We start from the raw sequence: 23,692 nt of genomic DNA on the forward strand, positions 1-23,692 counted from the left end.
TGAAGATAAACAGTTTTTTTTATTTTACCAGGTTAGGCCCACTGAGCTACGTAGCTCTTCTTCAGAAGCCACCCAGCTATCGCAAGTGGTCGCTCAACGAAAGTGGCTTATCATCATCACCACGTGGACATTTATAGCAGCCAAATACTCCTCCCCCCCACCTGCCCACCCACACACCAACCTACCTACGTGCCTATCTACACACCTATCCACAGACCCACCCACCTGCCCACGCACTTCCCCACGGGCATGTCTGCCCACGTGCCTCCTGAGGTACTTGCCCGGCCCCGTCGCGTGGCACGTGAGCGGGGCGCGTGCTGGCCGTGGAGGGCTCGAAGCGGCGGTTACCCGTGCCCCCCACGTGCTCTCCGTGCCTCCCACGTGCTCCCCGTGCTCCCCGTGACCCCACGTGCCCCCCACGTGCCCCCCACGTGCCCCCCACGTGCCCCCCACGTGCCCCCCGTGGTCCCCATGACCCCCACGTGCCCCCCCCCAAGTGCCCTGCTGGGCACCCTCAGCTGATTGGGCACTGATTCAGCACTCGGGGCTCCTTACCAGGGCTCTGGGGGAGGGGCGGCGGGCAGTGACGGGGGGAGGGGTCGGAGTTGGGGTCTCTGACAGTATCCGTGTGTACCTCCACGCCCGCCTCCCTGCCTACCTGCCTGCCTACCTGTCTGATTACCTAGTCACACGCCTACCCACCTACATAGCGACTCGCCCACCTATCCAATCGCGTACATACCACTCGCCTGGCTTCCCACCCTTCTAACCACTCACCCACCCATCCACCCGCCCTTCTCGCCCACCCATTCAATCACTTACCTACCCAATCTCCTATTTTAGCCCGCCCCCCCACTCGTGCCTGGTCACCGTAGTGGCGGGGCTATCGCGCTGTAGAGAGCAAAGGTTGCTTGTCCAATGCAATGGCAAAGATCCCTCGTACAGCCTTTAACAGACTGTTGGGGTAAGTGCTGTGCGGAGCGAGTAGCAGCGGCCCATGAAGGCCGGCACGGCACACGAGGGGGGTTGATGGCCACCACCACGCCCCGACCGCCTTCGTCTGGCCAGTGTAGATATTTACAGCGCACCGCACCTGGTACTACTCATTTAAGGCTGAGTCGACCTAGGAGAGGCCCAGGGCCGGTTCAGGTAATTGTTAGCGGTGTTGACCGTGAGCGGAAATCGAACTCTGGTAGCCCGGTTCGTAGCACACGACACTAACCACTGCGCCACCGCTCCCAGCACACGCGCACACACACACAGGTACATACACACAGGTACACACACACCCACACAGGTACACACACCCACACAGGTACACACACACAGGTACACACACACACAGGTACACACACCCACACAGGTACACACACCCACACACACAGGTACACACACCCACACACACACAGGTACACACACACAGGTACACAACAACCGCCATTCGCCACTAAGTGGCGGTGACGTCACCACGACGCTTGTGCCAGGCCATGTGCACCCTGAGGCCACGTGAAGTGTCGAACGCCCGCTGGCAGGAGGTCACGGGGCAGACCCAGGTGCCACAGGTCGACTGACCGAGATGACCGAGATGACTGGCTGATGCACCACCTGTGCCCCCTACTGTGCCAACTTGCTGTGCTTTAGCCACCCGGCGCTCCGCTCGTTGTTGTGAGCGTCGCTCCTCCGCCCTCCGTTGTTGTTGGAGGGCGACTGCCTCCAACTGCCCAGTAGCGTCCTTCACGAGCCTCCTCCACTGAGGCCGATCTTGACACCGCTGGTACCAGTCATCGGCAAGTCCACTCAGCTCCACGTCCTCCTGTACCACATCACTCCATCTCCTCTCTAGCCCGTGCCGCGCCCGTTTAGCCCCCTCGATCCGGCCGAACAAAAGCTGTTTAGGCATGCGGTGGCTGGGCATGCGGGCTACATGACCCAGCCAACGCAGCCTTGCCCGCCGGAGGAGCTCACTGATGGGACTTTGCCCAGATCTTTCAAGAACTTGTGAACTCCTCACACAATCCAGCCTGGTTAAACCCAGGATGGATCGTAGGCAGGCCAGCCTAAATGTTTCCAACCGGCGAAGATGCTCCACTAGGGGGGTCCACGTTTCGCAAGCGTAGAGAAGGGAGGGAATGACCGTGGCCGAGAAGACCTGAAGCTTCGTGCGGAGCGACAGACCAGGTAGCTTCCACACAGCGTTACGCAACCGATGAAAAGATATTGCCGCTCGACTGATTCGGAGTGAGACCTCTGCTGATAAACTGGAGCCGGTCATGAGCACACTGCCCAGGTATGGGAAACTCTCCACTCTCTCCACAACTGCCCCATCACCGATTGGGAGTTGTGGGGGCGGAGTGCCCGATGGTACAAAATACCCAGGCAGGTGCTTAGTTTTGGTGGGGCTGATGGTAAGGCCCCACCTCTTAGTGGCACACTCCAGTCTCAGCAGCAGCGTCTCCAACTCCTCTTCTGAATGAGCAGCTATTACCAAATCATCGGCATACATAACGTGGTTGACCAATAGGGAGCCATCCCTTGATCGCACCCGGGCGTCGATCAGCCTCCCATTATATCTGTACCAAATGGAAATTCCCCCGGTACAGCTATTGAAGGCTTCACGAACTACGCAGTCGAAATAGATGTTAAATAATGTGGGAGCCAGAGGACATCCCTGTCGCACCCCAAGGTGTACAGGGAAAGGCTCCGACTCCCGGCCACGTAGTTTTACCCGGGCCCGCTCACCATCATGAAGGTCCTTAATGATCGTGAGCAGAGGGTCAGGGACTCCGAAAGCACGAAGAACAACCCAGAGCCCAGTCCTACTGATGGTATCATAGGCCTTGACCAGGTCAATAAAGCAGAGATGTAGGTCTTTTTGGAATTCCCTACACCTCTGCTGTAGCAGACGGACAGAAAATATGGCATCTGTGCAGGACCGCCCTTTCCTGAAACCACATTGGGGCTCCGCAAGCCTCTCCTCAGCATGCCTAGCAAGGCGATGTTGAATAATCCTTGCCAGGACCTTACCCGGCACACTGAGGAGTGAGATGCCCCTGTAGTTGTTACAGTCGGTACGGTCCCCCTTCTTAAAGAGGGGGACCACCAGGGCATCCTTCCAGTCCTGCGGAACCCGTCCAGTGGTCCAGACTGTTGTTATGATGTCATATAGGGCAGTCTGTGCACAAACGCCACCCTCCCTCAGCATTTCGCCTGGGAGATCATCTCTGCCCGGTGCCTTCCCTGGTCTCAGACTCCGGATCGCCCTCAGTACTTCCTCAACAGCCGGTACCTCAGCCAGCCACTCACAGGGGGTGACCTCTTCCACATTTGAGGCACCGCAGCCTCAGCAGGGTTATCCCCACTTTGTGCCATGATGTTTTCCTGGCTGAGAGATTTTCCCTCCCCCAGGACCTCACAGAAATGCTCAGCAAATCTGCAAACCTGTTCCTGGGGGTCGGAGATTGGATCACCGTTTTTTCCTCTAATGATGGTAATAGGTGTGGCGCTACAGGTTACTTTTTTGATGGAGTTAAATAGTGATTTGTGATCGCGGGCTACTGAGGCAGACTCCATCTCCTCAGCAACCCGCGACCACCACCCATCCTTACAGCGCCTCACGGCTCTCCGAACCTCCGAGCGAAGACTGCGGTAAACCTCCTCATTCTCTGACGTGGGATGCTGTAGGCGATGAGAGTGGGCCTGTCGCTTTTTCTCAATTAACCTGAACACCTCCTCCGTCAGCCAGGGTTCCCGGGGAGGTCTGGACCGCGTACCCAAAGCAGCCATTGCAGCTGCATGAGTCACAGTCCTAAACCTTGCCCATTTACCCTCGACATCAGGTGGAGTGGGGGACGATGCCAACCCCAGCTGCAAGCGATGATGAAATTCTCGCTTGCAACTTTCATCAGCTAACTTAGACCAGGCCACTTTTGGTTGGAATGGGATCCTGGGTGTACACCCACCACCGGAGTGGAAGAAAGGCAGGCGCATCTTACAGATGACTAGTCGATGGTCAGAGGGCAGATCAGCTCCACGGTAGGTCCTGGTGTCAAGGACATGGGCTCGCATCCGCTGGTCCGTCACTACGTAGTCCAGCAGATGTTCTTGCTTGGACCCGGCATGCATCCATGATGTTGTGTGGATGCGCCGATGCCGGAAGAGCGTGTTGGTAATTACAAGCCCATGGGCTGCACAAAAATCTAGCAGCCTCCTACCGTTATTATTGAGCTGATCTGGCCCATGCCTTCCAATCACTCCAGACCAGGTGCCAGCATCATGACCAACTCGGGCATTGAAGTCACCCAACAAGATGACTCTGTCCCGAATGGCCACTTTAGCCAGCACCTGTGACAGGAGGTCATAGAAAGCGTCCGACTCATCGGCTTTGCCTGCATCCCTCCACGGATGTTCGTCTTCGGTGGGGGCATAAGTAACCACGACCACCACTCCTCGCCTCTGGTTGATGGGAAGGCGAGCCCAAAGTATCCTGGGGCTTACAGCTTCCCACACCTCACCGCCACGCTCCCACGCCCCCTTCATTCTTTTGTTCAGAAGAAGAGCCACACCCTGTTGTTTGGCAGTCTCCTGCCCCGAGTAGAGGACTGTCCACCCCTCATGGTGGCAGGAGCCAGAACCGGTCCACCGGACCTCCTGAATGCCACAGAGATCCAGGCGGTACCGGTCCAGCTCCCGACAGAGGAGTGGCAGCCTCTCCTCCGCAGTGAGCGTTCGAACATTCCACGTGGCCATCCGCAATGGTTTTTCGTTGTTTCTGGAGGAGCCCCGAGGGTTAAAATTCAATCTCCTGGCTCCGCCAAATGGGGTTTGGCCAGGAGACGTCATAAAAGCCTGACCCCCCGGGGCCTCCGGCACAAGCTTATTAATTACAGGTTTATGTTTAATTCGTAGTTTAGTGGTGGTTAATTGAAGGTGGAGGGGTTACCAGCCCCTCGCACCCGTCCAGAGCCCCCGTTTAGCCACTGTGGTGGTCACAGACGCCATGAGGGGAGAAGCCAATGGGCATTGGCCCTCCCCCCACAGCACTGCCCACGACAGTGTTGCCCGTCCGGCACCGCGAGGAGGTAGGAGGTTGTTTTGCCGGACTCAGGTAAAACAGGTACACACACACAGGTACACACACACGTACAGACACCCACATATGTACACACACACACGTACAGACACCCACACAGGTACACACACCCACACAGGTACACACACCAGCACGCAGGTACCCACACCCACACACGTACACACACCCACACACGTACACACACACACAGGTACACACATACAGGTACACACACACATGTACACACACCCACACACATGTACACACACCCACACACATGTACACACACCCACACACGTACACACACACACGTACACACACACAGGTACACACACACAGGTGTGTGCAGGTGGGGGTGGGGGGATGGTGGCGGTTTGGGGGGGGGCGTGGCGTGGCGTGGCGGTTACATCATGGAAACTACACGCTTGTGTGTGTGTGTGCGCGCGCGCGTGTGTGCGCGCGCGTGTGGTGGTGGGGAGCGGTGGTGTAGCAGTTAGCGCTGCGCTCCGAACCCGGCGGCCCGAGTTCAATTCCCGCTCACGGCCAACACCGGTGACGATTATCTGAACCGGTCACGGGCCTCCTCTCGGTCGACTCAGCTTCAATTGAGTACCTGGTGCGGTGTGTAAACATCGCCGCTGGGGAGACAAAGGCGGCCGGGCGTGGTGTTTGCCACCCACCCCGTTGTGTGTCATGCCGGCCTTCATAGGTGCTCGCTAACAGCAATTGCCCTAACAGTTTGTTCAGGCTATACGGGGGATATTTTTCTTGTTGTTGTGCACATGTGTGCGTGTGTGGGCACTCGCTATGGTGGAAAGATGTTAACTACCTCGCTCGGTATACAGAAGGTCGTGGGTTCGATCCCGACCCTGACGCTTGTTGTCTATTTGGAGTTTGCGCGTCTCTCTCTCAGTGATCACGTGGATTTTTTGCTCCGGCTCCTCCGATTTTCCCCTGCACGTTTAGAAAGAACACCGACGCGTTTAGAGAGTGTGGCTTCTGCTATAAATTTCCACGTGATGAGAAGCCACTTCGTTGAGCTATAAATTTGTGGCCCGGTCGCTTCTGAACATGAGCTATATAGCTCCGTGAGCCTTACCTGGTAAAATAAAAAATAGTTTATTGTGCGTGTGTGTGTGCGTGTGTACGTATTTGGGGAGCGGTGGCACAATGGTTAGCACACTGCGCTACAAATCCGGCGACTTCCTGAACCGGTCCTGGGCCTCCCTTAGGCTGACTCGGCCTCAAATGAGTACCTGGTGTGCGGTGTGTAAACATCACCACGAGGGAGACAAAGACAGTTGGGCGTGGTGCCGGCCACCCACCCCCTCGTGTGCCATGCCGCCCTTCGTAGGTGCTGCTCGCTAACAGCACTTGCCCCAACAGTCTGTTGAAGGCTATACGGGGGATTTTATCTTTGTGTGTGCGCGCGAGTGTGTGCGTTTGTGTGTACTTGTGTGTGTGTGTACGTGGGCGTATGTACATGTGTGTGTATGTGTACGTGTATGTACATTTGTGTGTGTACGTGTGTGTATGTACATGTGTGTGTGTATGTACGTGTGTGTGTGTATGTACGTGTGTGTGTGTATGTACGTGTGTGTATGTACATGTGTGTGTGTGTGTGCATGCGCGCGTCTCCAATTTCCTTGCCACTGGTTCGGTCCGCGCCGGTTTTACCTCCCCAGCCACAGAGGCATCGCATATCACGTCCTGAGTGGGGGGGTCGTAGGGGGGGAGTTGAACCAAACGCCCCCGCCTTGTCTCTGTGTCCCTGTGTCTCTGTGGCACCGTGTCTCTGTGGCACCGTGTCTCTGTGGCACCGTGTCCCTGTGGCCCTGTGTTTTTGTGGCCCCGTGTCTCTGTGGCACCGTGTCTCTGTGGCACCGTGTCTCTGTGGCCCCGTGTCTCTGTGGCCCTGTGTCTTTGTGGCCCCGTGTCTCTGTGGCCCTGTGTCTCTGTGGCACCGTGTCTCTGTGGCCCTGTGTCTTTGTGGCCCCGTGTCTCTGTGTCTCTGTGGCCCCGTGTCTCTGTGGCCCTGTGTCTCTGTGTCTCTGTGGCCCCGTGTCTTTTTGTCTCTGTGTCTCTGTGGCCCCGTGTCTCTGTGTCTCTGTGGCCCTGTGTCTCCATGTCCCTGTGTCTCTGTGTCTCTGTGGCCCCGTGTCTCTGTGTCTCTGTGGCCCTGTGTCTCCATGTCCCTGTGTCTCTGTATCTCCGTGGCCCTGTGTCTCTGTGTCTCTGTGGCCCTGTGGCCCTGTGTCTTTGTGGCCCTGTGTCTCCATGGCCCCGTGTCTCTGTGTCTCTGTGGCCCTGTGTCTCTGTGGCCCTGTGTCCCTGTAGCACCGTGTCTCTGTGGCCCCGTGTCTCTGTGGCCCTGTGTCTTTGTGGCCTCGTGTCTCCGTGTCTTTGTGTCTCCATGTCTCTGTGGCCCCGTGTCTCTGTGTCTCTGTGTCTCTGTGGCCCTGCGTCTTTGTGGCCCCGTGTCTCTGTGTCTCTGTGGCCCTGTGTCTCCATGTCCCCTCTGTCCCGTATCTCCGTGTCTCCATGTCTTTGTGTTCCTGGCACTGCGAGAGATGGCGATGGCTCACGAATGCTTCATCCAGCAGTGGATTGATCCTGACTCGCCCCGTGTCTCTGTGTCTCTGTGGCCCTGTGTCTCTGTGTCTCTGTGGCCCTGTGGCCCTGTGTCTTTGTGGCCCTGTGTCTCCATGGCCCCGTGTCTCTGTGTCTCTGTGGCCCTGTGTCTCTGTGGCCCTGTGTCCCTGTAGCACCGTGTCTCTGTGGCCCCGTGTCTCTGTGGCCCTGTGTCTTTGTGGCCTCGTGTCTCCGTGTCTTTGTGTCTCCATGTCTCTGTGGCCCCGTGTCTCTGTGTCTCTGTGTCTCTGTGGCCCTGCGTCTTTGTGGCCCCGTGTCTCTGTGTCTCTGTGGCCCTGTGTCTCCATGTCCCCTCTGTCCCGTATCTCCGTGTCTCCATGTCTTTGTGTTCCTGGCACTGCGAGAGATGGCGATGGCTCACGAATGCTTCATCCAGCAGTGGATTGATCCTGACTCGGCCTATCATCCATCGTTCCCTCTGGGGGTCGATAAAACGAGCACCACTTTGTGGAGAAGATTGACAACAACAACAGTGGTTGTCCTTTGAGTCAACTCGCCTCCACCATAGGAATGTGGAATTTCCAGTCGTGCCTGTAACCAGGAGATGGGCTTGCAAGCGGTTGATAGGTTAATGACCACGACGATGTTGTTGCACGTGTTCCGACCGTAGCGGTTAACTCGCTCCATTCTCCCCCCCACTCCATCCACCCCCCCAGGGCCGCTGCGCTCGCCTCACGGGGCCCGACGATGGCCGCTCGCCCCTCGGCCGCCGAAGTTGCCCGCGGCTAGCGGCCGCGTCACTCGCCCGGCGTCGTTGCGCCACCGACTCCTGCTGCACCTCCTGCTCCTTGTGGCCTCATCAGCAGCAGCAGCCAAGGGGGGAGCAGCCAGGGGGGAGCATATAGGGGGAGCAGCAGGACGGAGGAGACGGGAGGAGGAGGGGGGGGGAGGAGGAGGAGGGGAGGGGTGGGCGGGAGGGAGTAGAAGGGAGTAGGGTGGAAGAGCAGCAGCAGCTGCCAGCCCAGTTAGTCGCAGTTGGCAAATTCATTCCACGTCTACATCCACCACCGCTGACTGCTGCGACTGGCCGGCGACGTGAGGCTGCGATCGGGAACGGGACGACGAGAGATCTACGGGAGCTCGTCGATCGCTGGGGGCGGGCGACACCACGCCGGCCGACATGGCGGACGGGAACAGCACCACCGTGGACTTCCTGCCGAAGGGCGGGGGGGCGGCGCTGGGGCCGCCGGGGGGGGGCCCCTTTGGCTGCTCGCTGCAGGAGCTGCGCGACCTCATGGAGGTGCGCGGCACGGAGGCCATCGCCAAGGTGGCGGAGGCCTACGGTGGCGTACACGGCCTGTGCCACAGGCTCGGCACCTCGCCCACCGACGGTGAGAGGGGGGAGGGGGGGGAGGGAGGGGCGCGGGCCTTTGCTTACACGGGGGTGGGTGGGTGCGTGTGCAGCGTGTAAAACGTGCGTGCATCTGGATGCTGCGTGTGCAGACTTGCACATGCGTGCACATGCCGTGCGTGCGCGTACTTGTGTACGTGCTTGTTGCGCGTACAGGTTGCGCGTACACGTGCGCGCGTGTACATGGTGCGCGTGCGTGCGTGCGTGGGCAGGGCTGAGTGGGAGCCAGGCGGACCTGGAGCAGCGGCGTGCGGTGTTCGGAGCGAACCTCATCCCCCCCAAGAAGCCCAAGTCGTTCCTGGCACTCGTGTGGGAGGCGCTGCAAGACGTGACGCTCATCATCCTCGAGGTGGCGGCCCTCGTGTCGCTGGGACTCTCCTTCTACCACCCGCCCGAGGGCAACGACGAGTGTGAGGGGGGGTACACGCGGGGGGGTACATGCGGGGGGGGTACACATGGGAGACACGGGGGAGACATGGGGACGCGGGGGAGACACGGGGACATGGGGGAGGATACACGGGGGAGACACAGGGACATGGGGATGCAGGGGAACACGTGGGGACGCTTGCGCTCGGATAGAGATGTGATATCACCTGACCAATAACGCAGTAAAAGTATTCTTTGGTTCTTTCGGTAAAGTCACGACGATAGAAATATAATAAAAAATAAAGTGAATAAAAATAAAAAATAAATAAAAAATAATAAAAACAAAAAAACATTAATGTACTGGTTATTAATCGGAGTGGGTGTACTGACAGTCTATAATGTAGACTTATTATTGGTTCTTTCAGTAATAAAAATAAAATAAACAAAACCACGACGTTTCGATCGCAACACAAGTGTGCTGCATGCTGCTGACATACTGGGGCTACGCCCATCCCGAAACCTTTTCAACAGTTTGCCTTTAGAGGCTAACCCCCCTTTTCCTGGTGACGACCGCTGGTGTTGCAATCAAAACGTCGTGGTTTTTGTTTTTTATTTAACATTTATTTTATTTTTATTACTGAAAGAACCAATAATAAGTCTACATGAAAACTCACTCAGCTTAATAACCAGGTTAAAGTCTACATTATAGACTGTCAGTACACTCACTCAGCTTAACAACCAGGTTAAAGTCTACATTATAGACTGCCAGTACACTCACTCAGCTTAATAACCAGGTTAAAGACTACATTATAGACTGCCAGTATACTCACTCAGCTTAACAACCAAGTTAAAGTCTACATTATAGACTGCCAGTACACTCACTCAGCTTAATAACCAGGTTAAAGTCTACATTATCGACTGCCAGTACATTCACTCAGCTTAACAACCAGGTTAAAGTCTACATTATAGACTGCCAGTACACTCACTCAGCTTAATAACCAGGCTACAGTTTACATTATAGACTGTCAATACACTCACTCAGCTTAATAACCAGGTTAAAGCCTACATTATAGACTGTCAGTACACTCACTCAGCTTAACAACCAGGTTAAAGTCTACATTATAGACTGCCAGTACACTCACTCAGCTTAACAACCAGGCTACAGTCTACATTATAGACTGCCAGTACACTCACTCAGCTTAATAACCAGGCTACAGTCTACATTATAGACTGTCAGTACACTCACTCAGCTTAATAACCAGGTTAAAGTCTACATTATTGACTGCCAGTACACTCACTCAGCTTAACAACCAGATTAAAGTCTACATTATAGACTGCCAGTACACTCACTCAGCTTAATAACCAGGCTACAGTCTACATTATAGACTGTCATTACACTCACTCAGCTTAATAACCAGGTTAAAGCCTACATTATAGACTGTCAGTACACTCACTCAGCTTAACAACCAGGTTAAAGTCTACATTATAGACTGCCAGTACACTCACCCAGCTTAATAACCAGGCTACAGTCTACATTATAGACTGCCAGTACACTCACCAGCTTAATAACCAGGCTACAGTCTATATTATAGACTGCCAGAACACTCACTCAGCTTAATAACCATGCTACAGTCTACATTATAGACTGCCAGTACACTCAGATTAGTAACCAGGTTAAAGTCGACATTATCGACTGCCAGTACACTCACCAGCTTAATAACCAGGTTAAAGTCTACATTAGTATTTTTTTTGTTTATTCTTTTTATTTTATTTCTATTAACTTAATTTTGTATTATTATTATTATTATTATTTTTCTATCTACGAGACTTTACCGAAAGAACCAAAGAATATTAATTCCTGCAGTCACGAAAGTTTTAAGTCAAAATGTAACGCAGTAAAAGGTGCAGTAAAGTATCTACCAGGACGGGATGGGACACGGGGGGGGGGGGCAGGTGGGGGGGACACTGACGTCACTGGGACAACGATGGAGACCCGGAGAGATGGGGACGTGGAGACGTGGGGTTGCGGGGACATGAGGACACGGGGAGACACGAGGGGAGACGAAAGGGGAGACGGGAGGGGGGAGGGGATGATGGGAGGGGTGACGGGAGGGGGACAGTGACGAGGGGAGACGTTTGAAGGCGGCGGTGGCTTTGAAGTGGCAGCTGCAGTAAAGGGAGGCGCCGAGTCGTCGGCCGTTAGCGCACGGGGAGAGCTCGGGACCGAGACGGGGCCATGACGGGGGTGGGGACGGCTCTGTTAATAACCGTGGTGGTGGTGGTGTTTGTGTCCGTGTGTTTGTCTGTGTATGTCCTTGTTTCTGTGTGTCCCCTTGTGTCTCGGTGCCTCCCCATATGTCCCCCCCATGTCTCCCCCCGGGCGTACCCCCGTGAGTGTCCCCCCGTGTGTGTCCCCCCGTGTGTGTCCCCCCGTGTGTGTCCCCCCCCGTGTGTGTCCCCCCCTTCCCCGTGTCACCCCGTCCCCGTGCGTGTCCCACTGTCCCCATGTCTCCCCTTTTCTCCCCGTCTCCGTGTCCCCGTGCGCAGCGTGCGGGAATGCGGCGGGCAGCGGCGGCGAGGAGGGCGAGGCGGAGGCCGGCTGGATCGAAGGAGCGGCCATCCTCCTCTCCGTCATCGTCGTGGTGCTTGTCACGGCCTTCAACGACTGGAGCAAGGAGCGACAATTCCGAGGCCTGCAGAACCGCATTGAGCAGGAGCAGAAGTTCACCGTTATCCGCCAGGGCCAGGTCATCCAGATCCCCGTGGCTGACATTGTGGTGGGGGATGTGGCACAGGTCAAGTACGGTGAGAGGGGGCGGGTGTAGGGTTGGGGGGGGTGCGGCGGTCACTTCACCACCGCAGTCACCGCCACCACCACCATCATCATCATTATCAACAACACAATGACCATCATCATCACCACCACCAACATCATTGCTACTATCAGCACCACCATCACTACTACCACCATCACCTTCACCACCACCCTCGCCACCACCATCATCATTGCTACCAACACCATCACCACCAACATAATTTCTACCTTCCATCGTCACCATCGCAACCATCGCAACCATCACAAAAACCACAACCATCACCACTACCATCACCACTACCATCAACCATGACAATCGTCATCGCTACTCCTACGACCACCACCACCACCACCACGATCTGGACATCTGTGAAAAAGAGCTTAATAGCTCATAGTTTTTCATCCAGCCAAAATAAAGATTATGATATTGATTTTGATCATCGCAGCCACAACCACCACCATCGCTGCCACCACCACCACCATCGCTGCCACCATGATCATTACCACCACCATCGTTGCTACCACCATCGTTGCTACCACCATCGTTGCTACCACCATCGTTGCTACCACCATCGTTGCTACCACCATTCACACCATCATTGGTACCAATACCATTATCACCACCAACACCCACCATCATCATCATCGCTACCAACACCATCGCCATAGCGACCACCACCACCACCATCTCATTGATGCCACCACTAACGTTACCTCCTCCCCACTCCGGTGCTATACCTGTTGCCGTGGTTGCTAGGCGACCTGCTCCCGGCTGACGGCGTGGTCATCCAGAGCAACGACTTGAAGATCGATGAGAGTTCTCTCACCGGGGAGTCGGACCACGTGCGCAAGGCCGTCGACCGCGACCCCATGCTGCTCTCCGGTATGCACACACACACGGAGACCAGCACTGGCGAGACTTGTACACACAGACACACACACACACCCACACTGGGGAGACTCACAGACAACAACAACAACATCCGCCATTCGCCACTAAGTGGTGGTGACGTCACCACGACACTTGTAGCCAGGCCATATGCACCTTGAGGCCACGTGAAGTGTCGAACGCCCACTGGCAGGAGGTCACGGGGCAGACCCAGGTGCCACAGGTCGACTGACTGAGATGACCGAGATGATTGGCTGATGCACCACCTGTGCCGCCTACTGTGCCAACTTGCTGTGCTTTAACCACCCGGCGCTCCGCTCGTTGTTGTGAGCGTCGCTCCTCCGCCCTCCGTTGTTGTTGGAGGGCGACTGCCTCCAACTGCCCAGTAGCGTTCTTCACGAGCCTCCTCCACAGAGGCCGATCTTGACACCGCTGGTACTGGTCATCGGAAAGTCCACTTAGCTCCACGTCCTCCTGTACCACACCACTCCATCTCTTCTCTAGCCCATGCCGCGCCCGTTTAGCCCCCTCGATCCGGCCGAACAAAAGCTATTTCGGCATGCGGTGGCTAGGCATGCGGGCTACATGACCCAGCCAACACAGCCTTGCCTGCTGCACACAATCCAGCCTGGTTAATTCTAGATTTTAAGCTTTCGTGACTGCAAGGATTCATACTCTTAGGTTTGGTTAAACCCAAGATGGATCGTCGGCAGGCCAGCCTAAATGTTTCTAACTGGTGAATATGTTCCATTAGGGGGGTCCACGTTTCGCAAGCGTAGAGAAGGGAGGGAATGACCGTTGCCGAGAAGACCTAAAGCTTCGTGCAGAGTGATAGACCAGGTAGCTTCCACATAGCGTTACGCAACAGATGAAAAAATAATGCCTCTCGACTGATTCGGAGTGAGACCTCCGGAGCCGGTCATGAGCACACCGCCAAGGTATGGGAAACTCTCCACTCTCTTCACAACTGCCCCATCACCAATTGGGAGTTGTGGGGGTGGAGTGTCCGATGGTACAAAATACTCAGGCAGATGCTTAGTTTTGGTGAGACTGATGGTAAGGCCCCACCTCTTAGTGGCACGCTTCAGGTTCAGCAGCAGCGCCTCCAACTCCTCCTCTGAGTGAGCGGCAATTACCAGATCATCGGCATACATAACGTGGTTGAGCAATAGGGAGCCATCCCTTGACCGCACCCGGGCATCGGTCAGCCTCCCATAGTATCTGTACCAGATGGAAATTCTTCCGGTACAGCCATCAAAGTCTTCACGAACTACGTGGTCGAAAAAGATGTAAAGTAATGTGGGAGCCAGAGGACATCCCTGTCGCTCCCCAAGGTGAACAGGGAATGGCTCCGACTCCCGGCCAGGTAGTTTTTAGCCGGGCCCCGCTCATGATCATTAAGGAAGGTCCTTAATGATCATGAGCAGAGGGTCAGGGACTCCGAAAGCACGAAGAATAACCCAGAGCCCAGGCCTACTGATGGTATCATAGGCCTTGACCAGGTCAATAAAGCAGAGATGTAGGTCTTATTGCAATTCCCTACACCTCTGTTGTAGGAGACGGACGGAAAATATGGCATATGTGCAGGACCGTCCTTTCCTGAAACCACATTGGGGCTCCACAAGCCTCTCCTCAGCGTGCCTGGCAGGGCGATGTTGAATAATCCTTGCCAGGACCGTTCCCGGCACACTGAGGAGTGAGATTCCCCTGTAGTTGTTACAGTCTGTGCGTTCCCCCTTCTTAAAGAGGGGGACCACCAGGGCATCCTTCCAGTCCTGCGGAACCCGTCCAGTGGTCCAGACTGTTGTTATGATGTCATGTAGGGCATTCTGTGCACAAACGCCACCCTCCCTCAGCATTTCGCTTGGGAGATCATCTCTGCGCGGTGCCTTTCCTGGTCTCAGACTCTGGATCGCCTTTAGTACTTTCTCAACAGATGGCATCTCAGCCAGCCCCTCACAGGAGGTGACTTCTTCAAATATTTGAGACACCGCAGCCTCAGCAGGGTCATCCCCACTTGGTCCCATGATGTTTTCTATGCCGAGTGATTTCCCCTCCCCCAGGACTTTATGGAAATGCTCAGCAAATCTGCACACCTGTTCCTGGGTGTCGGATATTGGATCACCGTTTTTCCCCTAGTGATGGTAATAGGTGTGATGCTGCAGGTTACTTTTTTGATGGAGTTAAATAAAGATTTGTGATCGCGGGCCATTGAGGCAGACTCCATCTCCTCAGCAACCCGCGACCACCACTCAACCTTGCAGCGCCTCACGTCTCTCCGAACCTCCTCATTCTCTGACGTTGGATGCTGTAGACCAGGGGTCCTCAAACTACGGCCCACGGGCCACATGCGGCCCACCGAGGACATTTATCCGGCCCATGGTCACTGATTGCTAATTTAGCTGCGCTTGTGAGCACTTATTGGGCTGCGCTGGTGAGCACTAATTGGGCTGCGCTGGTGAGCACTCATTGGGCTGCGGTGGTGGGCACTGATTGGGCTGCGGTGGCGAGCACTGATTTGGCTGCGCTGGTGAGCACTGATTGAGCTGCGGCGGTGGGCACTGATTGAGCTGCGGCGGTGGGCACTCGGGCTGCGCTGGTGAATGGTTCAATGGGCCAATTGACTGGACTTGCCCCCCAGGCCTAAGGCTGCCAGCCCTCCCCTGGCTGCGCTTGACTGGCTCTCCTTCCCTCAGCTCCCTCACTTGCCCCTCGGCTCCACTCCCAGTGATATTCCTGTGTGCTGAGTAAATGATAGAGGGGTAATAACAGAGTGATCTCTGATCTCTGGAAGGGCTGTCTGCTGTTTTCCCGTGCTGGTCAGTGACAGACAGCCGAGGAGTAGGAACCCCAATTTAAATGACAGTAAGTGCATTTATATTCTGATTGCTATTCAGTTGTATGAGGTTATATGTTGTATGTTGTGTAAGCCCCGGTTCATACTGTTGCGATCTCTGAGCAGTGCGAGTTCAGCCATATGCTTGTATGGCTGAACTTGCATCAGATTCGGAAGAAAAAAGGCACATGTGCCTTCTTTTTTCCTGCAGTGGAATCGGATCGCATGGGTCTTCTCCCCCATGCGATCAGATTCCTATGCGAGTTCGCAGATCGCACTGCGATCTGTGAACAAAACTGCAGGTGTAATTAACTTTTTAATGGCACCCGCACCAGTGTGAGCCTGGGGTAAAAGCGGAGTTCCCCCAATCAGACTGCATTGATGGGCAGTGCAGTCTGTATGTCTCTGTGTGGGCAAAGTTATTGCTGGTATATTGTTTTTGTAGCGCTGTATATATATTGGAATTTTACTAATAGCAATTTTGACTCCCTAGGAAACAATGATGTCAAGAAAGAGAAAAATTGACTCGGAGTGTAGGATATTCAAAGAACAGTGGACTTATGATTACTTTTTCATGCAGTACAAGGAAAGAGCTGTGTGTCTGATATGCCAGAATATAGTGTCTGTGTTCAAAGAATACAATTTACGTCGACACTATGAAACTCAACATAAAGATAAATATGATTGTTTGGTCGGAGAAGTGAGAAAAGATAAAATATTAAAACTGAAAAATACATTAACAACTCAGCAAAATACTTGTGTGAAGCAGAAGCAGCTAAATATTTCATCACTGCGAGCGGGTGTTCAAGTTGCCAAGCTAATAGCGTGCACTGGCAGACCATTCGTGGAGGGAAAATTTGTTAAAGAATGCCTTCTTTCTGTTGCCAAAGAGATGTGTCCAGAGAAGGCCGATTTATTTAGTACAGTGAGTCTTTCAGGACCTACAATTACACGGAGGATTGAAGAAATGGTAGACAATTTGCATCAGCATTTGCAAAACTCCACAATAAAACTTTCCTATTTTTCCTTGTCACTCGACGAAAGCAATGATGTTCGTGATTTTGCACAACTTCTAATTTTTATTCGTGGGACAAATGACTATTTCGAAGTCATAGAAGAGCTTGCTGCACTGCAAAGCATAAAAGGAACAACTACAGGAGAGGATATCTATGAAAAGGTTTGCCAAACTGTGAATGGTTTGGAGCTGAACTGGGCTAAACTAGCCAGTGTGACAACTGATGGTGCTCCTAGCATGGTGGGGTCTAAGAAAGGAGTAATTGCTCGCATTAACCAAGAGATGGACAAACATAACCATTCTCATCCAATAGCCATACACTGCCTCATCCACCAACAAGCGCTGTGTAGTAAATCACTGAAGTGGGACTCTGTTAACTTCATTAGAGCTCATGCACTCAACCACAATTTCAGGAATTTCTGTCTGAGCTAAATGTTGACTATGAAGATGTTCTGTACCACACAGAAGTCCGTTGGCTGAGTCGAGGGAGAGTTTTGAAATGTTTCTATGACTTACTTCCACAGATTACAGCTTTTATGCTTTCAAAAAACAAAGAAGTACCAGAGCTCAATGATGCAGAATGGAAATGGCACCTTGCCTTTCTGACAGATGTAACAGAGCTACTCAACAGTTTCAATGTGCAACTTCAAGGAAAGGGGAAGCTCATATGTGATATGCAATCACATGTCAAAGCATTTGAAGTAAAATTAGGCCTCCTCATCAAACAAGTGAAGGAGGAAAACTTCTGCCATCTCCCCACAACTCAAAATCGGTTAGCGGAAAAACCATTGGTTGCATTCCCAAACAAAACATGTGTGGATTCACTGGAAACATTGCAAAAGGAGTTCCAATTTAGATTTAAAGAGCTTCATCTCCATGAACAGGACATACAGCTTTTCCGTAACCCATTTTCTATTGACATTGAAAATGTGGATACAATTTACCAAATGGAACTGGCTGAACAGCAGAATTGTGACTCTCTGAAAGACGCATTTAAGTCAAGCAGCCTTCATAATTTCTATGCATCTCTCCCCTCTGAGACATATCCTCATCTCAGGAACCATGCACTCAAAATGGCAACCATCTTTGGCAGCACTTATGTCTGTGAACAGACTTTTTCCAGAATGAAACATTTGAAATCTACAACCATATCTAGACTAACGGATGCACACTTGCATCACTTGTTACGACTAGCAGTGACAAATATGGAACCGGACATTGACCATCTTATTAGCCAAAAGCAGGCCCATAGTTCCCATTGAAATACTGGCAAGTTTGTTGATTTAACTTTACTTGTTCTTCATTTTAAATATTGTATTTGTTCCCGTTTTGTTTGTTCACTTCAAAATAAGATATATGCAGTGTGCATAGGAATGTGTTCATAGTTTTTTTTAACTATAGTCCGGCCCTCCAACGGTCTGAGGGACAGTGAACTGGCCCCCTGTTTAAAAAGTTTGAGGACCCCTGCTGTAGACGATGCGAGTGGGCCTGTCGCTTTTTATCAGCCAGCCTGAATGAACACATCCTCTGTCAGCCAGGATCTCTGGGGGGGTCTGGACAGTGTACCCAAAGCAGCCATTGTAGCTGCATGAGCCACAGTCCTAAACCTCGCCCATTTCCCCATGACATTTGGAGGAGTGGGGGACGATGCCAACCTCAGCCGCAAGCGATGATTCAATTCTTGCTTGCAACTTTCATCAGCTAGCTGAGACCAGGCCACTAAGGGTTTGAATGGGGTCCTGGGTGTCCACCCACCACGGGAATGGAAGAATGGCAGGCGCATCTTACAGATGACAAGTCGATTGTCAGTGGGCAGATCAGCTCCACGGTAGGTCCCGGTGTCAAGGACATGGGTCCGCATCCGCTGTGTAGTCCAGTATACGTTCACGCTTGGACCCGGCATGCATCCATGATGTTGTGTGGATGCGCCGATGCAGGAACAGTGTGTTGGTAATTACAAGCACATGGGCTGCATAAAAATATTGCAGCCTCCTACCGTTGGTATTGAGCTGATGTGGCCCATGCCTTCTAATTACTCCAGACCAGGTGCCAGCATCATGACCAACTCGGACATTGAAGTCGCCCAACAGGATGACTTTATCCCGAGGGGCCACTTTAGCTAGCACCTGTGACAAGAGGTCATTAAAGCCATCTGACTCTCATCAGCCTTGCCTGCATCCCTCCACGTATGTTCGTCTTCGGTAGGGGCATAGGTAACCACATCTACCACTCCTCGATTCCGGTTGAAGGGAAGGCGAGCCCAAAGTAGTCTGGGACTTACCGCTTCCCACACCTCACCGCCTCGCTCCCACGCCCCCTTCACTCAAACACAGACACCCACACACGCACACAGAGATCTACACTGAGACCCGCACAGGGACCCGTAGACTCACACAGAGACCAGTAGACTCACACTGACCTCTTTACATGTGTACGCATCGCGTTGACTGGGACGTGCCGAGCGCTCCTCTCGCCGGGGGGGCTGGGCAAGTGCTGCCCCCTGCAGTATGTGCGACGTCACCCGACGAAGGAGAAACGACGTTTGTGGTGACCTCGGAGGCTGCTCCGCGGTGTCCAAGGTGACGAGGTAACAACGTCACGGTGACTGCCGGCCCCGCAGGCACGCACGTGATGGAGGGGTCGGGCAAGATGCTGGTGTCGGCCGTGGGCGTCAACTCCCAGACTGGCATCATATTCACGCTGCTGGGCGCCAGCAGCGAGGAGGAGAGCAAGAGCAAGGAGAAGGACAAGAAGGGTGGGCACAGGGGGGGTGGGCACGGGGGGGGGGGGGCACCATGCACGCCTCCACTACACACCACCACCACACACCACGACACACCACCACACACACCACCACACACACCACCACACACCACCACACACCACCACACACCACTACACACCACTACACACCACTACACACCACCACACACCACCACACACCACCAGACTTCACTACACACCGCCACACACCGCCACACACCGCCACACACCACCACACACCACCACACCACCACACACCACCACACACCACCACACACCACCACACACCACCAGACTTCACTACACGCCGCCACACGCCGCCACACGCCGCCACACGCCGCCACACGCCACCACACGCCACCACACGCCACCACGCCACCACAGACCACTATACACCACCAGACACGACCACACACGACCACACGCCACCACACACCACGACACACCACGACACACCACCACACACCACGACACACCACCACACACCACTACACACCACTACACACCACCACACACCACTATACACCACTATACATAGGAGCACTGCACATGGCACCACTACACACCGCATCTAGCCTGGCAAAAGCGGTGACATCAGCTCCACTTAGTGGTAATCAGCGGTTGTGGGCGCGTGTATGGGGGTTCATGTGTGCGTGCCTCTGTAGGGTGCGCAGTAGCAAAGCGGTTAGCGAACTATACTGTGGCCCGAGTTCGATTCGCGCTCACAGCCAATATATAAACGCTACCATGATCCCCACACATCCTCCCACCCTCTCCTCTTGACCTTGATCTCCATATCCTAACCCTCTGTCCTCCAGGCAAGAAGCAGGATGCATCAGCCGCAGCGGCCGAGGCAGGCCGCATCAAAGGTACTCGCACCCCTGTCGCACTACTGGTAGCGAGCAGCGCTCGTAAAGGCCGGCACGGCACACAAGGGGCTGGATGGGCAGCACCAAACCCGACCGCCTTTGTCTCCCCAGTCGCGATGTTTACACACTGCACCAGGTATACATTTTAGGCTGAGTCGACCTTGGGGAGGCCCAGGACCAGTTCAGATAATCGTCACTGGTGTTGGCCGTGAGCGGGATTCGAGCTTGGGTTGCGGGTTTGTAGCGCAGCGCGCTACCCGCTACACCACCACTTCTACACTACCACTTCTACACCACCACTTCCACACTACCACTTCCACACTACCACTTCCACACTTCCACACTGCCACCTCTACACTACCACTTCCACACTGCCACTTCCACGCCGCCACTTCTACGCCGCCACTTCTACGCCGCCACTTCTACGCCGCCACTTCTACGCCGCCACTTCTACGCCGCCACTTCTACGCCGCCACTTCTACACCACTACTTCTACACCACCACTTCTACACTACCACTTCTACACTACCACTTCTACACCACCACTTCTACGCTACCACTTCTACACTGCCACTTCTACACTACCACTTCTACACTACCACTTCTACACCACCACTTCTACGCTACCACTTCTACACTACCACTTCTACGCTACCAATTCTACACTACCACTTCTACACTACCACTTCTACACCACCACTTCTACACCACCACTTCTACACTACCACTTCTACACCACCACTTCTACACTACCACTTCTACACTACCACTTCTACACTGCCACTTCTATGCTGCCACTTCTACGCTACCACTTCTACACCACCACTTCTACACCACCACTTCTACGCCACCACTTCTACACTACCACTTCTCCACTACCACTTCTACACTACCACTTCTCCACTACCACTTCTACACCGCCACTTTTACACTCCCACTTCTACACTGCCACTTCTACACCGCCACTTCTACACAAACATTTCTACACTACCACTTCTACACTACCACTTCCACGCTGCCACTTCTACGCTGCCACTTCTACGCCACCACTTCTACGCCGCCACTTCTACGCCACCACTTCTCCACTACCACTTCTACACTACCACTTCTACGCCACCACTTCTCCACTACCACTTCTACACTACCACTTCTACACTGCCACTTCTACACTGCCACTTCTACACTACCACTTCTACACTACCACTTCTACACTGCCACTTCTACACTACCACTTCTACGCTACCACTTCTACGCTGCCACTTCTACGCTGCCACTTCTACGCTGCCACTTCTACGCTACCACTTCTACGCTACCACTTCTACGCTACCACTTCTACGCTACCACTTCTACGCTGCCAATTCTACGCTACCACTTCTACGCTACCACTTCTACGCTACCACTTCTACGCTACCACTTTTACACCGCCACTTCTACACCACCACTTCTACACCACCACTTCTACACCACCACTTCTACACTACCACTTCTACGCTACCACTTCTACACTACCACTTCTATACCACCACTTCTACACCGCCACTTCTACACTACCACTTCTACACCACCACTTTTACACCGCCACTTCTACACTACCACTTCTACACCACCACTTCTACACCACCACTTCCACACTACCACTTCCACACTACCACTTCCACACTGCCACTTCTACGCTGCCACTTCTACGCCGCCACTTCTACGCCGCCACTTCTACGCCGCCACTTCTCCACTACCACTTCTACACCACTACTTCTACACTACCACTTCTACACCGCCACTTCTACACTACCACTTCTACACTGCCACTTCTACACTGACACTTCTACATCGCCACTTCTACACTACCACTTCTACACTGCCACTTCTACACTGCCACTTCTACACTGCCACTTCTACACTACCACTTCTACACCACCACTTCTACACTACCACTTCTACACTATCACTTCTACGCTACCACTTCTACGCTACCACTTCTACACTACCACTTTTACACCGCCACTTCTACACCACCACTTTTACACCACCACTTCTACACCACCACTTCTACACTACCACTTCTACGCTACCACTTCTACACTACCACTTCTATACCACCACTTCTACACCGCCACTTCTACACTACCACTTCTACACCACCACTTTTACACCGCCACTTCTACACTACCACTTCTACACCACCACTTCTACACCACCACTTCCACACTACCACTTCCACACTACCACTTCCACACTGCCACTTCTACGCTGCCACTTCTACGCCGCCACTTCTACGCCGCCACTTCTCCACTACCACTTCTACACCACTACTTCTACACTACCACTTCTACACCGCCACTTCTACACTACCACTTCTACACTGCCACTTCTACACTGCCACTTCTACATCGCCACTTCTACACTACCACTTCTACACTGCCACTTCTACACTGCCACTTCTACACTGCCACTTCTACACTACCACTTCTATACCACCACTTCTACACTACCACTTCTACACTACCACTTCTACGCTACCACTTCTACGCTACCACTTCTACACTACCACTTTTACACCGCCACTTCTACACCACCACTTCTACACCACCACTTCTACACCACCACTTCTACACTACCACTTCTACGCTACCACTTCTACGCTACCACTTCTACACTACCACTTCTATACCACCACTTCTACACCGCCACTTCTACACTACCACTTCTACACCACCACTTTTACACCGCCACTTCTACACTACCACTTCTACACCACCACTTCTACACCACCACTTCCACACTACCACTTCCACACTACCACTTCCACACTGCCACTTCTACGCTGCCACTTCTACGCCGCCACTTCTACGCCGCCACTTCTCCACTACCACTTCTACACCACTACTTCTACACTACCACTTCTACACCGCCACTTCTACACTACCACTTCTACACTGCCACTTCTACACTGCCACTTCTACACCGCCACTTCTACACTACCACTTCTACACTACCACTTCTACACTGCCACTTCTACACTGCCACTTCTACACTGCCACTTCTACACTACCACTTCTACACTACCACAT

General features: G+C 53.6%; 1 protein-coding gene across 1 annotated transcript in view; it reads left to right on the forward strand.

Annotated features, from left to right (window-relative positions):
- The first annotated feature begins 8,632 nt into the window (after positions 1-8,632).
- The window catches only part of LOC144731187 (plasma membrane calcium-transporting ATPase 2-like), a 53,343-nt gene continuing 38,283 nt past the window's right edge, over positions 8,633-23,692 (forward strand). Inside the window, 6 exon segments of the mRNA XM_078612158.1 lie at positions 8,633-9,051; positions 9,284-9,481; positions 11,985-12,242; positions 13,010-13,135; positions 19,613-19,747; positions 20,574-20,624. Of these exon segments, the coding sequence (XP_078468284.1) occupies positions 8,841-9,051; positions 9,284-9,481; positions 11,985-12,242; positions 13,010-13,135; positions 19,613-19,747; positions 20,574-20,624 (979 nt within the window). The 5' untranslated portion in view covers positions 8,633-8,840.

Source organism: Lampetra planeri, chromosome 38, assembly GCF_965212315.1.
Source record: "Lampetra planeri chromosome 38, kcLamPlan1.2.h2, whole genome shotgun sequence".
Taxonomy (NCBI): domain Eukaryota; kingdom Metazoa; phylum Chordata; class Hyperoartia; order Petromyzontiformes; family Petromyzontidae; genus Lampetra; species Lampetra planeri.